The 14,945-nt window shown below is 41.2% G+C and overlaps 1 protein-coding gene across 1 annotated transcript in view; it reads left to right on the top strand.

The window, feature by feature from the left end:
- Positions 1 to 1,170: 1,170 nt before the first annotated feature.
- Iars2 (isoleucyl-tRNA synthetase 2, mitochondrial) overlaps positions 1,171 to 14,945 on the top strand; it is a 42,908-nt gene continuing 29,133 nt past the window's right edge. The window contains exons 1-9 of the mRNA XM_048356552.1: positions 1,171 to 1,564; positions 2,679 to 2,801; positions 3,983 to 4,142; positions 6,201 to 6,349; positions 6,442 to 6,491; positions 6,574 to 6,683; positions 6,760 to 6,850; positions 7,958 to 8,073; positions 12,855 to 13,024. Coding sequence (XP_048212509.1) covers positions 1,298 to 1,564; positions 2,679 to 2,801; positions 3,983 to 4,142; positions 6,201 to 6,349; positions 6,442 to 6,491; positions 6,574 to 6,683; positions 6,760 to 6,850; positions 7,958 to 8,073; positions 12,855 to 13,024 — 1,236 coding nt within the window. The 5' untranslated portion in view covers positions 1,171 to 1,297. The remainder of the gene's footprint in view (positions 1,565 to 2,678; positions 2,802 to 3,982; positions 4,143 to 6,200; positions 6,350 to 6,441; positions 6,492 to 6,573; positions 6,684 to 6,759; positions 6,851 to 7,957; positions 8,074 to 12,854; positions 13,025 to 14,945) is intronic.

Raw genomic sequence — 14,945 nt, 5'->3', positions numbered from 1 at the left:
TTGGTTTTTAACGACTTTACTGTCGTCTTCAGAACTATCAGATTTGTTTTCACGAAGCCAACATCCCTTTTGATCTGAAAGCCCACTGGGTAATTTTTTTGCCAGGTTGGTAATCAGTTTTAATTCCTTCCCATGCGCTCTTCCGCAACTCCTAGACTTTTGTAATTAGAGACAAACTATTCTGGTTGCAGTTGGGTCGTGGTTAAAGGCCGGTGACAAACGGTAGTAGGCCAAGAATTCCACCAAAGAGTACTTCAAATGCAAGAAAGGAACAAATTAAATTTGAATAGAGGGAGAAGGAAGTGTAGCCATTTATCCATAAATGCCTATTGAATTCTGGAGACATTAGTCCAAACAGAGATACAATAACAAATTTAGAAGACAGTATGAAAAGAATGTAAACTGTCTTATTAAACTGTCTAATTTGCCTTTTTTTGGGGGGGGTCAGTCTTTTTGTGGGGCTTGAACCATGGGCCTGGACACTGTATCTCAGCTTTTTATTTTTTTTGCATAAGGCTATCTATCCCTCTACCACTTGGAACCACAGCACCACTTCTGGTTTTCTGGTAGTTAACTGGAAATAAGAGACTCCTTCCTTCCCTGGTTGGCTTTGAACCGTGATCCTCAGATCTCAGCCTCCTGAGTAGGTAGAATTATAGGCATGAGACATGGGCGCGGGGCCTTAATTTTTTTTTTGTTGTTGTTGTTTGTTTTGGTGGTAGTGGTCTTTTTGACAGTGTTGGGAATTGAACTCAACTTCTAATACCTGCTAGGCAAGCACTCCAGCACTGTGCTGTATCTCCAGGCCTAAACTGTTATTTTAGTCCTAAATACTTCAATTTTATTTTTTCTTTCTTTTGTGGAGGGAGGAGGCTAACTAGTTAACCCCCCTGCTTCACTCACATGCCACCACACCTGGCTCTATAAACATATGTTTTTCTTTTACGAATTACAATATCATAGAAGCTATATCATGGAGCATATTAACCCTTTACGCATTTAAAAGCCAGGCCCTCTGATTTGAACTAGGAGGCCCGCTGGGGAACCACCCTTGCCCCGCCCCCTGAATAGGCCCCGCCCCACTTGGCCGCCACGAAGACCCGGAGGAGAACGTGCCTGATCGACCCGACACTCCCAGCTCCCGGCCCGCCCTTCCAGCCCGGAGCGCCTGCGCACTCCCGCACGCCTGGCCCAGGCTCTTAGGGGGGGGGAGGGTCCTTTGCTTTCAGGCCCGGGGTGGGAGCCCCGAGGAGCCCCGCTTTCTGGGGCAAGGGGGTGCAGCCTGGCCGGCCCCGCCATGCGTTGGGGGCTGTGCCCTCGCGGGCCCGGGGCTGCGGTTCTGGCCGCGGCCGGGAGGTGGTGGGGCCCGCCTCGCTTCCCATGTCGCCTGGGGTGGCTGAGGACGACGAGGAGGCTTCTGGTGCGCTCGGTCACCGGTGCCAGTAACCAGCAAACCAATGCGAATAGCAGCAGATACCGGGACACGGTGCTGCTGCCGCAGACCAGCTTCCCCATGAAGCTGCTGGGCCGCCAGCAGCCGGACGTGGAGCTGGAGATCCAGCAGGTAGCGGCGGCGTGGGGCCTGCGAGCGAAGCCACACCCGGGGGAGGGCGGGCCGGCCGCCGGCACGGAGTCCGCCGGGTTCCCGCTGGGTTTGTTGGCGCCCCTCGTGGGAAGTGCGGACGTGCCTGGAGTCGCCCCCGCGGTGGTGGCGGTCCACCTGCGGGGCCTCCGGGACTCAGGGGTGCTCTGTCGAGAACGTGTGAGACGTGGGCCCGGTTTTCACCACAGGCGCTGCGAATCAGCTCTGGAGGGCTTTGCGGCGACTGGCCCAACAGTACCTTAAGATGTTTATGTGTAAATGGGAAAAAAAGAAAGCTGAAGCCCATCTTTGACCTACTTGAGGATACACTAGTGGTCCTTGTGGTAGCTTTTATTTGTTTTGTTTTTGTTGCCAGTCCTGGAGCTTGGACTCAGGGCCTGAGCACTGTCCCTGGCTTCTTTTTGCTCAAGGCTAGCACTCTGCCACTTGAGCCACAGCGCCACTTCTGGCCTTTTCTGTATATGTGGTGCTGAGGAATCGAACTCAGGGCTTCATGTATATGAGGCAAGCTCTTGCCACTAGGCCATATTCCCAGCCCTTCCTCCTAATTTTTGAAAGTTTTTAATCTAGTGCTATCTGTATACCAAGACGTGTGACCATTTCTGATGTTCTCTCAGTTAATCTTCACACTTACCCTACAGATGAAACAAATCTTTAAGTGGCTTGGCCAGCCACATCAACGTGGGAAAGGGATGTGGGACTTTAGTGTGTTGGTGCAGATTTAGAGAGTGGCAAGTATTGAGACCAAAGAATAACAAGAATGAGATGTAGGAGGTACATGTCCTACAGCCCTGCTAGATTGAAGAGTGAAGGAGGGCTGATACACCGTCCAAGAATTTAGTGGTACTGCTAAACTTTGTAGAGTATATGTCTTACTGAGTTTAGGTTTTAGTCTGAAGTCTGCAGGGAAATTACTGAAAAGAGAATTGTCAGATGTGCATTTCAGAAACTTAAGCAATTTATACTTCAGAAACGAATAGATTGACATGAGATAAGAAATAAGCATGTATTGGTATGATTCTGTTGTACATATTTTTATGATGTTCAGACATTGTTTTGTTGCTTATTTTAATAGAAATGTGGGTTTTCAGAACTTTACTCCTGGCAAAGAGAAAGAAAAGTAAAGAAAGAATTTTGTCTACATGATGGACCTCCTTATGCAAATGGTGACCCTCATGTTGGACATGCTTTAAATAAGGTAATTATAATTTAGGTTAGGAAATGAAAGAAAATATTGTTGAAATACCCTATACAAAGGAGCATATGATAGTTATGTAAATTTACATTGGTATATAAACGAAAAAGGTTTTGGGGGGGTGTCTTTCTGTCTTCCAGTTCTTTGCTGAGACTTTTGTTCTTTGCCCATGATTGCTACTTTTTCATATATTTCATAGTTGCTCATGGAATATTTTTATTATGCCTGCTTTAAAATCTATATCCGATTAGTCTAATACCTCTAGCACCTCAAAGAGTTGTCTATTATTATTTTCATTTAGTGTCACTTTTTTCTGACTCTTGATATGAATGACAGTTTTTTGTTGTTGCTGTTGTTTTGTGCCAGTACTAGAACTTGAACTCAGGGCCTTTGTGCTGTCCCTGAGCTTGTGTGCCCAAGACTAGCACTGTACCACTTGAGTCATAGCTCTACTCTGAGCCTTTTGGTGACTAATTGGCAATGAAAATCTCATGGACTTTCCAGCCTGAGCTGGCATCCAACTATGATCCTCTGATCTCAGACTCCTAGAGTAGCTAGGATTATAGGTGTGACCCACCAGCATCCAGCTTGTTGAGTTGATGAGCTTTTACGTAATGTATTAATAGCATCCGGTGAATGGCAGTGTTAACTGGCATGTGGTTTTATTTATGTCCTTCATCAGACTTTTTGAGTCCTTAAGTGCAAGGATGATGTTCTAGTTATCACTTAGCTCATTACCAGTGTGATACGTCCCATATTAAAAACTCAAATATTTCTTACCCCTATGTTTACACAGCATTTATATTAGATTTAATAGTTTATCTTATATGTCCTTTTAAAATTAGGCTTTATTTTTATTTTTTTGTCAGTCATGTGGTTTGAACTCAGGGCCTGGGCACTGCCCCTGAGCTCTATTATTGAAGGTTAGCATTCTACCACTTTGAACCAAGCACCACTTCCAGTTTTTGGTAGTCAATTGGAGGTAAGAGTCTCACAGACTTTCCTGTCTGGGCTGGTTTTAAAGCGCAATCCTCATAATCTCAGCCTCCTGAGTAGCTAGGATTACAGATGTGAGCCATCAGTACTTGGCTAGGCCTTAGTTTTTTAATGTTTTTGCATTAAGGAAAGATTATAAATTATGAGCCATTTATATGTTGATGTTGTTTGTCATTTGATCTTTGCAGATTTTGAAAGACATAGCCAATCGATTCCACATGATGAGAGGCTCCAAAATCCATTTTGTGCCTGGTTGGGATTGCCATGGTTTGCCCATTGAACTAAAAGTACTATCAGAACTTGGTGGAAAAGCTCAAAATCTTTCAGCTATGGAAATTAGAGAAAAAGGTAATTAATCTCTATTTGTCCCTTTAATTTTGTAAATACTTAGGTTCATTGGAAAAGTAAGGATTTTACCAGAAGCACTTTGTTTTGGTTTGGTTTGCTTGTAATGAGATCTGTTGGGAACTACCCTGTGTTAGAGAGAAAAAAAAATCTTTTAATTGATTCTCTTAAGAATTTCTGGTTAGAGATTGAAGTTGAGACTTTGTTTTTTTTTTTTTTGTTTTTTTTTTGGCCAATCCTGGGCCTTGGACTCAGGGCCTGAGCACTGTCCCTGGCTTCTTCCCGCTCAAGGCTAGCACTCTGCCACTTGAGCCACAGCGCCGCTTCTGGCCGTTTTCTGTATATGTGGTGCTGGGGAATCCAACCTAGGGCCTCGGGTATACCAAGGCAGGCACTCTTGCCACTAGGCTATATCCCCAGCCCGAAGTTGAGACTTTGTGAGCATATCCTTTGCAACTTTTCATTTATTTGTTTTGTTTTTTTGCCAGTTCTGGGGCGTGGACTCAGGGCCTGAACACTGTCCCTGGCTTCTTTTTGCTCAAGGCTAGCCTTCTACCTCTTGACCCACAGCGCCACTTCCTACTTTTTTCTATATATGTGGTGCTGAGGAATGGAACCCAGGGCTTCATGTAGAGGAGGCAAGCACTTTACCACTAGGCCATATTTCCAGCCCCCCTTGCAACTTTTCAATTGTATAGTGTCTCTATTTTATTTTATTACTATTTGCTTTCATTTAACTTTTATTTTACTATATGCTGCAGTATACAGCATATACATATATAAAATATAAATTTTATTATACTATATACTATCTCAAGTACTAAACCAAAGGTTACTTCTAAAATACATGTATTTAAAAAAACCAAACTATTATTATTGTTTGGGTTTTTTTGCCAACACTGGAGTTTGAAATGTTTGCCTGGGTGCTGTCCCTGAGCGTTTTTGCTCAAAGCTAGCACTCTATTATTTGAGCCACTGCTCTACTTCTGGCTTTTCTTGGTGGATAATTGGAGATGAGAGTCTAAGGGACTTTCCTGCCTGGGCTGGCTTTGAACCTTGGTCCTCAGATCTCAACCTCCTAAGTAACTAGGATTATAGGTGTGAGCCAGCAATGTCCAGCCTCAACTAATTTTTGTTGTTGTTGTTGTTGTCTTGAACTTAGGGTCTGGGCGCTGTCCCTGAGCCTCTTTGTGCTCAAGAATAGCACTCTGCCATTTGAGCCATAGCATCACTTCTAGTTTTTGAGTGGTTAATTGGAGGTGAGAGTCTCACTTTCTTCCTGGCCTGGCTTGGAACAGCAATCCCCAGATCTCCACCTCCTGAGTAACTAGGATTATAGGTATGAGCCACTGGTGCTAGGCCTCAATGACATTTTTTTTTTAATGTATTATAAACATAAAATAAAATATATGTATTTTAAATCCAGGAATGATGGTATATACTTGTAATCCTAGCATTCCTGGAGGTTAACACAGAATTGTGGGTTTGAGGCCAGCCTGGGCATCATGGAGAGATTCTCACCTCAGAAAAAAATAATCAACCAAATTACAAGAACTCATTTTAAAAATTGAATAGCTATTTTATCCAGGATCCTTTCCTTCATTAGATTTGGCTAGAAAGGAAGTTGTTTTGTCTGTTTGCTGTTATGTATGTAGATATGATTATAAAGACTTTTCTTAGAGTGTATGTGTGTGCATGCTGGTACTAGGACTTGAACTCAAGGCCTTATACTCTCCCCAGGCTTTATTCCTTCATAGCTGATGCTCTACCATTTGAGACACACATCCAGCCCAGGCAGGAAAGTCCCTGAGACTTATCTCAAATAAACTATTCAGAAAAAGCCTGCAGTGGCACTGTGGTTCAAGTGGCAGAGTGCTAGCCTTGAGTAAAAGGTCAGGGACAGCGCTTGGGCCCAGAGCCCCAGGACCAGCCAAAAAAAGTTGAAAAAAAATTGAAAAATAGAAATAAACTCCCAAGAAAAAAAATTTTTTTTCAATGTTACTGGCTTTCAAAAGCTTTTCCTTTTCCTTCTCCTTTCTTTTTCTTTCCCTTTCTTTTTAGCTAGGTCATTTGCTAAGGCAGCCATTGAGAAGCAGAAAGCAGCATTTACCCGCTGGGGAATAATGGCAGATTGGAATAATTGCTACCACACCTTTGATAAAGAGTATGAGGCAAAACAGTTGAGAGTTTTTTACCAGATGTATGATAAGGTAAGGTATGATAAGGATTCTTCTTTTCTTCACCATATTAAAGTACATGTCACAAGCTTTTCAGCTTCATCCTAGTGTCTCTTGTCTTTTAGGGCTTGGTTTATCGATCTTACAAGCCTGTGTTTTGGTCTCCTTCATCAAGGTACATGTGTGTTTGTTGGTAATTGAAGTAAAGAAACTGGTGAAATTTCCAAATATTTATGTATGATGTTTTTAACCCTTAGGACTGCTTTGGCTGAAGCAGAGCTTGAATATAATCCTGAGCATGTCAGTCGTTCAGTGTATGTAAAATTCCCTCTCTTGGAACCTTCTCCTAAATTGGCACCTCTCACTGGTAAGATTTATTTACTTGGGTTTATTCAAGCTATGGAATTGCAATATTTGCTAACAGTTTCAACTTATTTTCACAGATGGTTCATCTCCTATTAGTGTTTTAATCTGGACCACCCAGCCTTGGACAATTCCAGCCAATGAGGCTGTTTGCTATATGCCAGAAGCAAAGTAGGTATATTATTACATTTTTCAGTGGTCATGCCACCATTAGCATTGTGTTGAATTTATTTTCTACTTATTATCCCTTTAAAAATCGAATGAATTGGGGCTGGGAATATGGCCTAGTGGTAAAGTGCTCGCCTCGTGGACATGAAGCCCTGAGTTCGATTCCTCAGCACCACATATATAGAAAAAGCGCTGTGGAGAGTGGTAGAGTGCTAGCCTTGAGCAAAAAAAAAAAGTCCAATGACTTAAAAGGTACTATGTTTGTTTAGGTTCTGTTAATTCCTTTTAAGACCTACCTCTCTTTGGAAGATGAAACATGAAGTGTGGAGTGCTTTGAAAGTAGTGCCTTTTATTTCACCAGTACTGGACTTCAAACTCAGGAACTTAGGCTTGCTGAGCAGTCAGCCATTCTACTGCTGAATCACACCTCCAGCCCTTTTATGCCCTAGTTATATTGCAGACAGGGTCTTCTTTCCTGCCTGAGCCCATGCTTAGCACCACAGAGCTGAGGGTACATGCAATGTCACCACGACCAACTTCTTTCTGTTAAAGTGGAGACTCAGGATCTTTTCTTTATTTGTTTTTTTGTTTTTGTTGCCAGTCCTGGGGCATAGACTCAGGGCCTGAGCACTGTCCCTGGCTTCTTTTTGCTCAAGGCTAGCACACTACCACTTGAGCCACAGTGCCACTTCTGGCTTTTATCTGTATATGTGGTGCTGAGGAATTGAATGCAGAGCTTCATGTATATGAGGCGAGCACTCTACCACTAGGCCATATTCCCAGCCCCTGGATCTTTTCTATCCACAGTGTCATGGAGTTACTGTACTCCCCATCTCAGTCTCCTCCTTCGCTAGGAAGTCCAGGCGCCTACCATGGCATCCGGCCATGGGTTGAGAAGGGGTTTCATACTTTGAGGGGCCTCAAACCTCTGTCCTTGTCTCCGCTTTCCAACTAGTTAGGATTACGTGCATTGAGCCATTGGTGCCTGGCTTGCAAGTAGTGTTTAATCTTTTAAGTTTGTTTTCCAAAAACAATACTAAAAACTAAAGTGTTAACTGTGGGCTGTCTTTTTTTCATTGTTGGTAATTTTCTCCTCAAATTTTATCTTAGGTATGCTCTTGTGAAGTGTTCCACCTCCGGAGACCTCTACATAGTGGCTGCAGATAAAGTAGCAGCTGTTTCTTCTACTTTGGATACAACATTTGAAGTTATTTCATCATTTGAAGGTAAAGATTTATAGCTAGTCTGTCACAGTCATTAAAATATTAGGTTGATTTGAGTTCTTTGTTGATCATTCTCTTGGTAAATTGAATAGATGTGACCTGTAGCTTTCTAGCTTTCCACATTAGGCACTATTTTACATTATTCTTTTGGGGAGAATATATGTTAAATGTGTTAAAATTTTAAGAAAATATTGACAGGGGCACCAGGCATGGGATTATTGCTGGCAAAAGCCCAGCAGTTACTTTATACAAATGCATGCAAAGTAGTTAGAATTGGTTGTTTTGTTTTGTTTTGTTTTTTAATGCTGGTCCTGTGGCTTGAACTCAGGATTTGGCCATTCTCCTTGAGCTTTGTTGCTCAAGGCTGGCATGCTGCCACTTGTGCCACAGTTCTGCTTCTGGCTTTTTTCGTGGTTAACTGAAGATAAGAGTCTAATGGACTTTCCTACCTGGGCTGGCTTTTAAGTGTGATTTTCATATCTCAGCTGCCCGAGTAGCTAGGGTTATAGACATGAGCCATTGGTGCCAGCTATTAGAATTGTTTCTTTCTGACTTAATACAGTCTGCAAGAAAGGCAATAAAGCTTATTTTTTTTGTCTATCATTTTAGTAAGAATTGGAGAAATTATGTAAGTCATTCCAAAGATACAGTATGCATTCTACCAGAAGAATTCTTTGTAAAATATAATTTGAGGTTTTAAAGTAGTGCCTGATTTTGAAATACTACTTTGGAAGTCTAGGAAAGTTTAAAATTGTATGTGATCTTTAGTGATACATCTTTCTTGCTGAAAAAGGATGATCTGGATAAAGGAAAGGAAAGAAAGCCAGACAAGATAGCTCATACTGATAATCCTAGTTGTTCAGGAGGTAGGGGTCATGGTTTGAAGCTACCACCGAGGTAAAAGATTCCTGAGACCCTATCTTGACCAGTAAGAGCTGGGCTTGGCAGCATGTTCCTGTCATCCCAGTTAGGTAGAAATCACAGTAAATAGAATCAGGATCCAAGCCAACAGAAGCAAAAAAAATTACTAAAGCAAAAAGTGCTTGGGCATCATACAGAAAGTGGAAAGACTACCAAGTAAATAGAAAAGCCTTCCTCTAAATTCATTTCAGATGTGTGTTTATACTAAGGTTAGAACTATAAACAAACAATGTCAGGTAGGTCTTACTCTGTCAAAGGCTTTCAAAAGGAGATTCCTCTTTACTTTTTTTTTTCTTTGCCAGTCCTGGGCCTTGAACTCATGGCCTGAGCACTGTCCCTGCCTTCTTTTTGCTCAAGGCTAGCGCTCTGCCACTTGAGCCACAGCGCCACTTCTGGCCATTTTCTACATATATGGTGCTGAGGAATCGAACCCAGGGTTTCATGTATACGAGGCAAACACTCTTGCCACTAGGCCATATTCCCAGCCCTCCTCCTTACTTTATGAACAGTAAAATGGAGACAGATGCTGCTTGGGGATCTGTAGTCTAAAGCACTAGAACGATGCAGTGATACTCCTTACCAAAGGTATTTTGATTTTCACTCTTTCCCAAATCAGCAGTATAGCAAGAAGTAGCATAATGAGTCTTTAAGGCATTAAGCATTTGCGTCACTCATAAGGAAAGAGCCACCACACATTCAGGCCATGTGGCTTTTCATGGACATTAACTATTAAGGAAAGTGTTTACAAGGACCATGTTAATGCTTTCTCTGAAACTCTTGGTGTCCATGAGTAAAACAATGGGACATGGTATATGGTCCCGCACCCCCAACAATTTTAGAATCTCTCAGAGCAGAGCATATTTAAGAGTCATTCTGCAAAGTTAATTCCAGTTAAAGAAGCACATGTTAAGATGTATTATCCACTGGTTAGACCTCCAGCAGATTCAAAGAGCTAGACACCTCTGGGACATGTGAGCCCAGACATACTTCTTCTTTTTTCTTTTTTTTTTTTTTTTTTTTGCCAGTCCTGGGCCTTGGCCTCAGGGCCTGAGCACTGTACCTAGCTTCCTTTTGCTCAAGGCTAGCACTCTGCCACTTGAGCCACAGCGCCACTTCTGGCTGTTTTCTATGTATGTGGTGCTGGGGAATCGAACCCAGGGTTTCATGTATGCGAGGCAAGTACTCTTTCCACTAGGCCATATTCCCAGCCCCCCAGACATACTTCTGTGGAGTGAGAGACAGGAAACACCCTAGGAAGCATGCAATTAAAAACTGCAGCTTTGTATTTTGTGACAATATTGTTGTTTTACCATAAATGTAGAAATAAATCCTGTAATTGATAAATTGGAAAAAATGTTTAGCAAAATAGTGAGATCAAAAGAAAGGATTTACAGAATGTTTAAGATTGGTTTTATTTGTGATTTACTAAGTAACCATAGTTGTCCTAGCACTCTCTGTGTAGCTCAGGCCAGCTTTGAATTTGTAATCCTCTGGAGCCTCCTGAGCACTGGAGTTACAGGTGTGTGCTCTGTGTTTGGCTGTTTAAGAACATTTGATCTCTGTTGTGCAGTAGGTTAGAGGACTAAGTACTTCTTTTTTGATGCTGAGGATTGAATCTAGGGCCTTGGACATTCTAGACAAGTGTTATACCACTGAGCTACATTCTTTTTTATTTTTACTTTGAGAGAGGGTTTTGGCCTTTGTGATCCTCGGCCTCAGCTTCCTGAGTATCTGGGATTATAGGCTTGTACTTCCTGCTCCCAGCCTTCATATATTCCTATCCCCCTGACCCCCACTTTTTTTAGTACAGAGGTTATTAAAGGCTTCACCGAAAAGTTAGATGCTCACAGAAGTTTAAAAAAATGCCAAGGATTTTTGGCAACCTTGAAAGGTACAGAGATCTTTTGTCTAGATCACATAATTATTTGAAATTATTACTGAATAGAGAATTATTTTGTCTTAAGCCATCACATTGCAGAGTTTGATTTGCCTATAGCCCTATATATTCTTCTCATTCCTAACAAAAGAAGCTTATATAGTAGTAGGAATAGTGAAAGTGGGATAATTGGTTTTTTTTTTTGTTTTTTTTTGTTTTGTTTTGTTTTTTTGGCCAGTCCTGGGCCTTGGACTCAGGGCCTAAGCACTGTCCCTGGCTTCTTCCCGCTCAAGGCTAGCACTCTGCCACTTGAGCCACAGCGCCGCTTCTGGCCGTTTTTTTCTGTATATGTGGTGCTGGGGAATCGAACCTAGGGCCTCGGGTATACCAAGGCAGGCACTCTTGCCACTAGGCTATATCCCCAGCCCCGATAATTGGTTTGATATATAATTTCTTTCTAGAAAAATAAGAATTGCTTCTGATTTGTTAGAGATCTTTGGGGGTGGGGTAGCGGAAGTCTCAGAGAGATTATTAGGGTTAGATATATTAAGTATCTGTACAAAGGAAAGTTAATACATTAACTCATTTTCTTATTTTAAAACCCCCTAAAGAGCATAGCATAGGGTCATAGGAATGGTCTTAATGAAAATTATAGAAAGAAATCCATGTGAAAACTGCAGAGTGGATTTATCTAAAAATAATGGTTGACAATTTTCTTCCTTAAGATTTTATAGATTATTTGGAAAAAATGCATTCTGAAGTATGTAGGTTTGCTAATGTCCTCCTAGGAATAAAATGCAAAGCGACCAAGTTGTACCACAAGGAGAGCTTGTGGTTTTCTTAAAAAAGAAAGGCTTTGTAGCCAAGAGTTAGAAAGGGATGTTAGTTTTCTTCTCAAGCCTTTTTGCCTAGTGTTCAAATTTCAACCAACATTTAGTGAGCAACAGGTTATTAAATGAAATGTCCAGGTTAAAGGAATGTTTTGATGTTGTTGTATTGGGAATTGAACCAAGGACTTCTCACATGCTATACAAGCGCTTTCTCCCTTGAGCCATGCTCTAAGACCTTTTTTTTCTACAGAAGATTACCTAAGGATTCTCAATGAAAGCTGTTATCAATATTGGAATGGGAGAATGGGGAGGGAAAAAGCAGGTTAAAATATAATGTATACACACCTGAAAAGAATTTCTTTTTAAATTTTTGGTTGTACTAGGATTTGAACTTCAGGACTGTGGCTAGGCAGGCACTGTACCACTTGAGCTATGATCCCAACACTTTTTAATTTAGTTTTTATTATTTTTTTTATCAGTCATGGGGCTTGAACTTAGGGCCTGGGCTTTGTCCCTGAACTCTTTTTACTCAAGACAAGCATTTTACCACTTTGAGCCACAGTTCCACTTCTGGTTTTCTAGTGGTTAATTGGAGATAAGAGTCTCACAGACTTTACTGCCCAGGCTATCTTTGAATCACAATCTCAGGGTTCAGCCTCCTGAGTAGCTAGGATTACAGGGGTGAGCCACCAGCACCCGGCATTACGTTAGTTACATTTTAGGTCAGGTGATGCTTTTTTTTTTTTTTTTTTTTTGCCTTGCCATCCTGGACCACAATCCTTCTAATTACGTCTCCTATGTAACTGGGTGAACAAGTATGTGTACCTCCCGTACCTACCTATTTTGTTGAGATGAAGTCTTACTAACTTTTTGCCTAGGCTGGCCTTAAGTTGCCGTCTTCTTCATCTTGGCCTCGTAAGTAGTTGTTCTTGCAGGCACGAGCCACCTCAGTCGACTTAGATTCTGTGTTTTTAGTCTCATGTTCTGCTGGGTTCGTAAGCTCAGTGGTAAAGCTCTTGCTTAATATATACAAATTCCTGGCTTTAGTTCCTACCCCTGAAAAAAAAAAAAAGAGATGGTGACTTGATGTCTGTTGCTAAGTTAAAGTAGATAAAATTTTGTGAAATAATTCTTAATATGTCTTTCTTTTCCCACAGGTGTAGATTTAGAAAATGGTACTTGTAGTCATCCTTTAATTCCTGATAAAGTCTCTCCACTGTTGCCTGCAAATCATGTGACCATGGCAAAAGGCACTGGATTGGTTCACACTGCCCCAGCTCATGGGATGGAAGATTACAGTGTAGCATCGCAGCACAATTTGCCCATGGTACTAGTCCTCTATTTTTTTCTTTCAGATATTTCTATCTTGCAGAATGAAAGTGATAAATCCTAACATACAAATGTATTTCTTGCTAATCATAATTTTGCCATAGTAATTGTGAAATGCTTAGGTTTGTGTAATACCTTAAAGGTTCATTAATTCATACTAATTGGGAAACATTCCCCAGAATTAGCCAAAAAAAAAAATCAGCACAAAATTAGAATTACACAAGGCATATTAAAAAAAATTCATACAGGGCTGGGGATATGGCCTAGTGGCAAGAGTGCCTGCCTCATATACATGAGGCCCTGGGTTCGATTCCCCAGCACCACATATACAGAAAATGGCCAGAAGTGGCGCTGTGGCTCAAGTGGCAGAGTGCTAACCTTGAGCAAAAAGAAGCCAGGGACAGTGCTCAGGCCCTGAGTCCAAGCCCCAGGACTGGCCAAAAAAAAAAAAAAAAAAAAAAAAAAATTCATACAGGCCTTGTTTTATTGTGCTTTGAAGATGAGTATTATTTACATGTTGAAGGTTGTGGCAAACCTGTGTTGACAAGTATAACAGCTCAAATAATTGTTAGCATTTTTTAGTACTAAAGTATTATTGTTGTTTTGGTCACTGTGGGGCTTGTACTCAGGGTCTGGGTGCTGTCCTTAATAAGCTCTTTTGCTCAAGGCTAGCGTTCTAGCACGTTGAGTCCCAGCACCACTTTCAATTTTCTAGTGGTTACTTGGAGATAAAAGTCTCACAGACTTTACTGCCCAGACTGACTTTGAAGCACGACCCTCAGATTTCAGCCTTTTGAGTAGCTAGGATTACAGGTGTGAGGTACCAGCTCCTGGCTTAAAGTATTTTTTGTTGATTTTTTTTTTTTTTTTTTTTGCCAGTCTTGGGGCTTGAACTCAGGGCCTGGGCTCTGTCCCTGAGCTTCTTTTACTCAAGGCTAGCACTCTGCCATTTGAGCCACAGTGCTACTTCTGGCTTTTTATGTTTATGTGGTACTGAGAAATTGAACCCAGGGCTTCATGCATGCTAGGCAAGCACTCTACCACTTAATCACTTAATATTTTTTTTTCATTAAGGTATGTACATTGTTTCAGACATAATGCTATAATATGCAGACAGTGTTGCTTCACTATGATATTCATTCCCTTCGCTTTGTCTGGAGCCAAACCCACAGTGTCTGAGGCATGCTGTTACTTCCTCTTAGGCCTAAGTCACAGAAAAAATTAACTATCAGTCCCTGAAAAATAGCGAGTGGATTTTACTAGATGAAAAGGATAGTTTTGTCTTGTTTGTTCTTAACAGCTATCTGCAAATTTATTTTTGCCCACTTTGGTTACCTGGCAAGTTTTTTTATTTAGTTAAAAAAGGTAAATCTCAAAAAGTGAAGAATTGGCTGGGCACTAGTGACTCATGCCCGTAATCCTATCTACTCAGGAGACTGTGAAGGATTGAGTTTCAGAGCCATTTTGGTCATCATCCAGTTAACCAGCAAAAAAGTTGGGCTGAACAAGTGGATCAAATAGTAGATTGCCATCCATGAGCAAGAAAGCCAAGTATCAGAATGTCAGGCCCTGAGTTCAAATCCCAGTACCAACAGATAGATAGATAGAAGATAGATAGATAGATAGATAGATAGATAGATAGACTGAGTAAAATCAGCATATTGTTGTAGTTGTGTAAGAGGGCAGCTAAAGATATTTTAGTATATTTTATTAGTCCTTGTTATTAAACCTTAAATATATGCTTCAGGAACACATTTTGGTTTTTGTGATTTAAAATTTACCCATTTCTATTGACTAAATAAAAAGTATCCAGCTTTTTCATGTATATAAAAACTAGGCTGAGATGTCTTAAATGTATTGTTTTATCAGCGATTGTCATATGATAAAATGTCCTGACAGTGTAATTGTTGAAAATGACA

This window comes from Perognathus longimembris, chromosome 11 (assembly GCF_023159225.1).
Source record: "Perognathus longimembris pacificus isolate PPM17 chromosome 11, ASM2315922v1, whole genome shotgun sequence".
NCBI classification, from domain to species: Eukaryota; Metazoa; Chordata; class Mammalia; order Rodentia; family Heteromyidae; genus Perognathus; species Perognathus longimembris.
The sequence above is the reverse complement of the archived record's forward strand: the minus strand, read 5'-3'. Positions and strand labels throughout refer to the sequence as shown.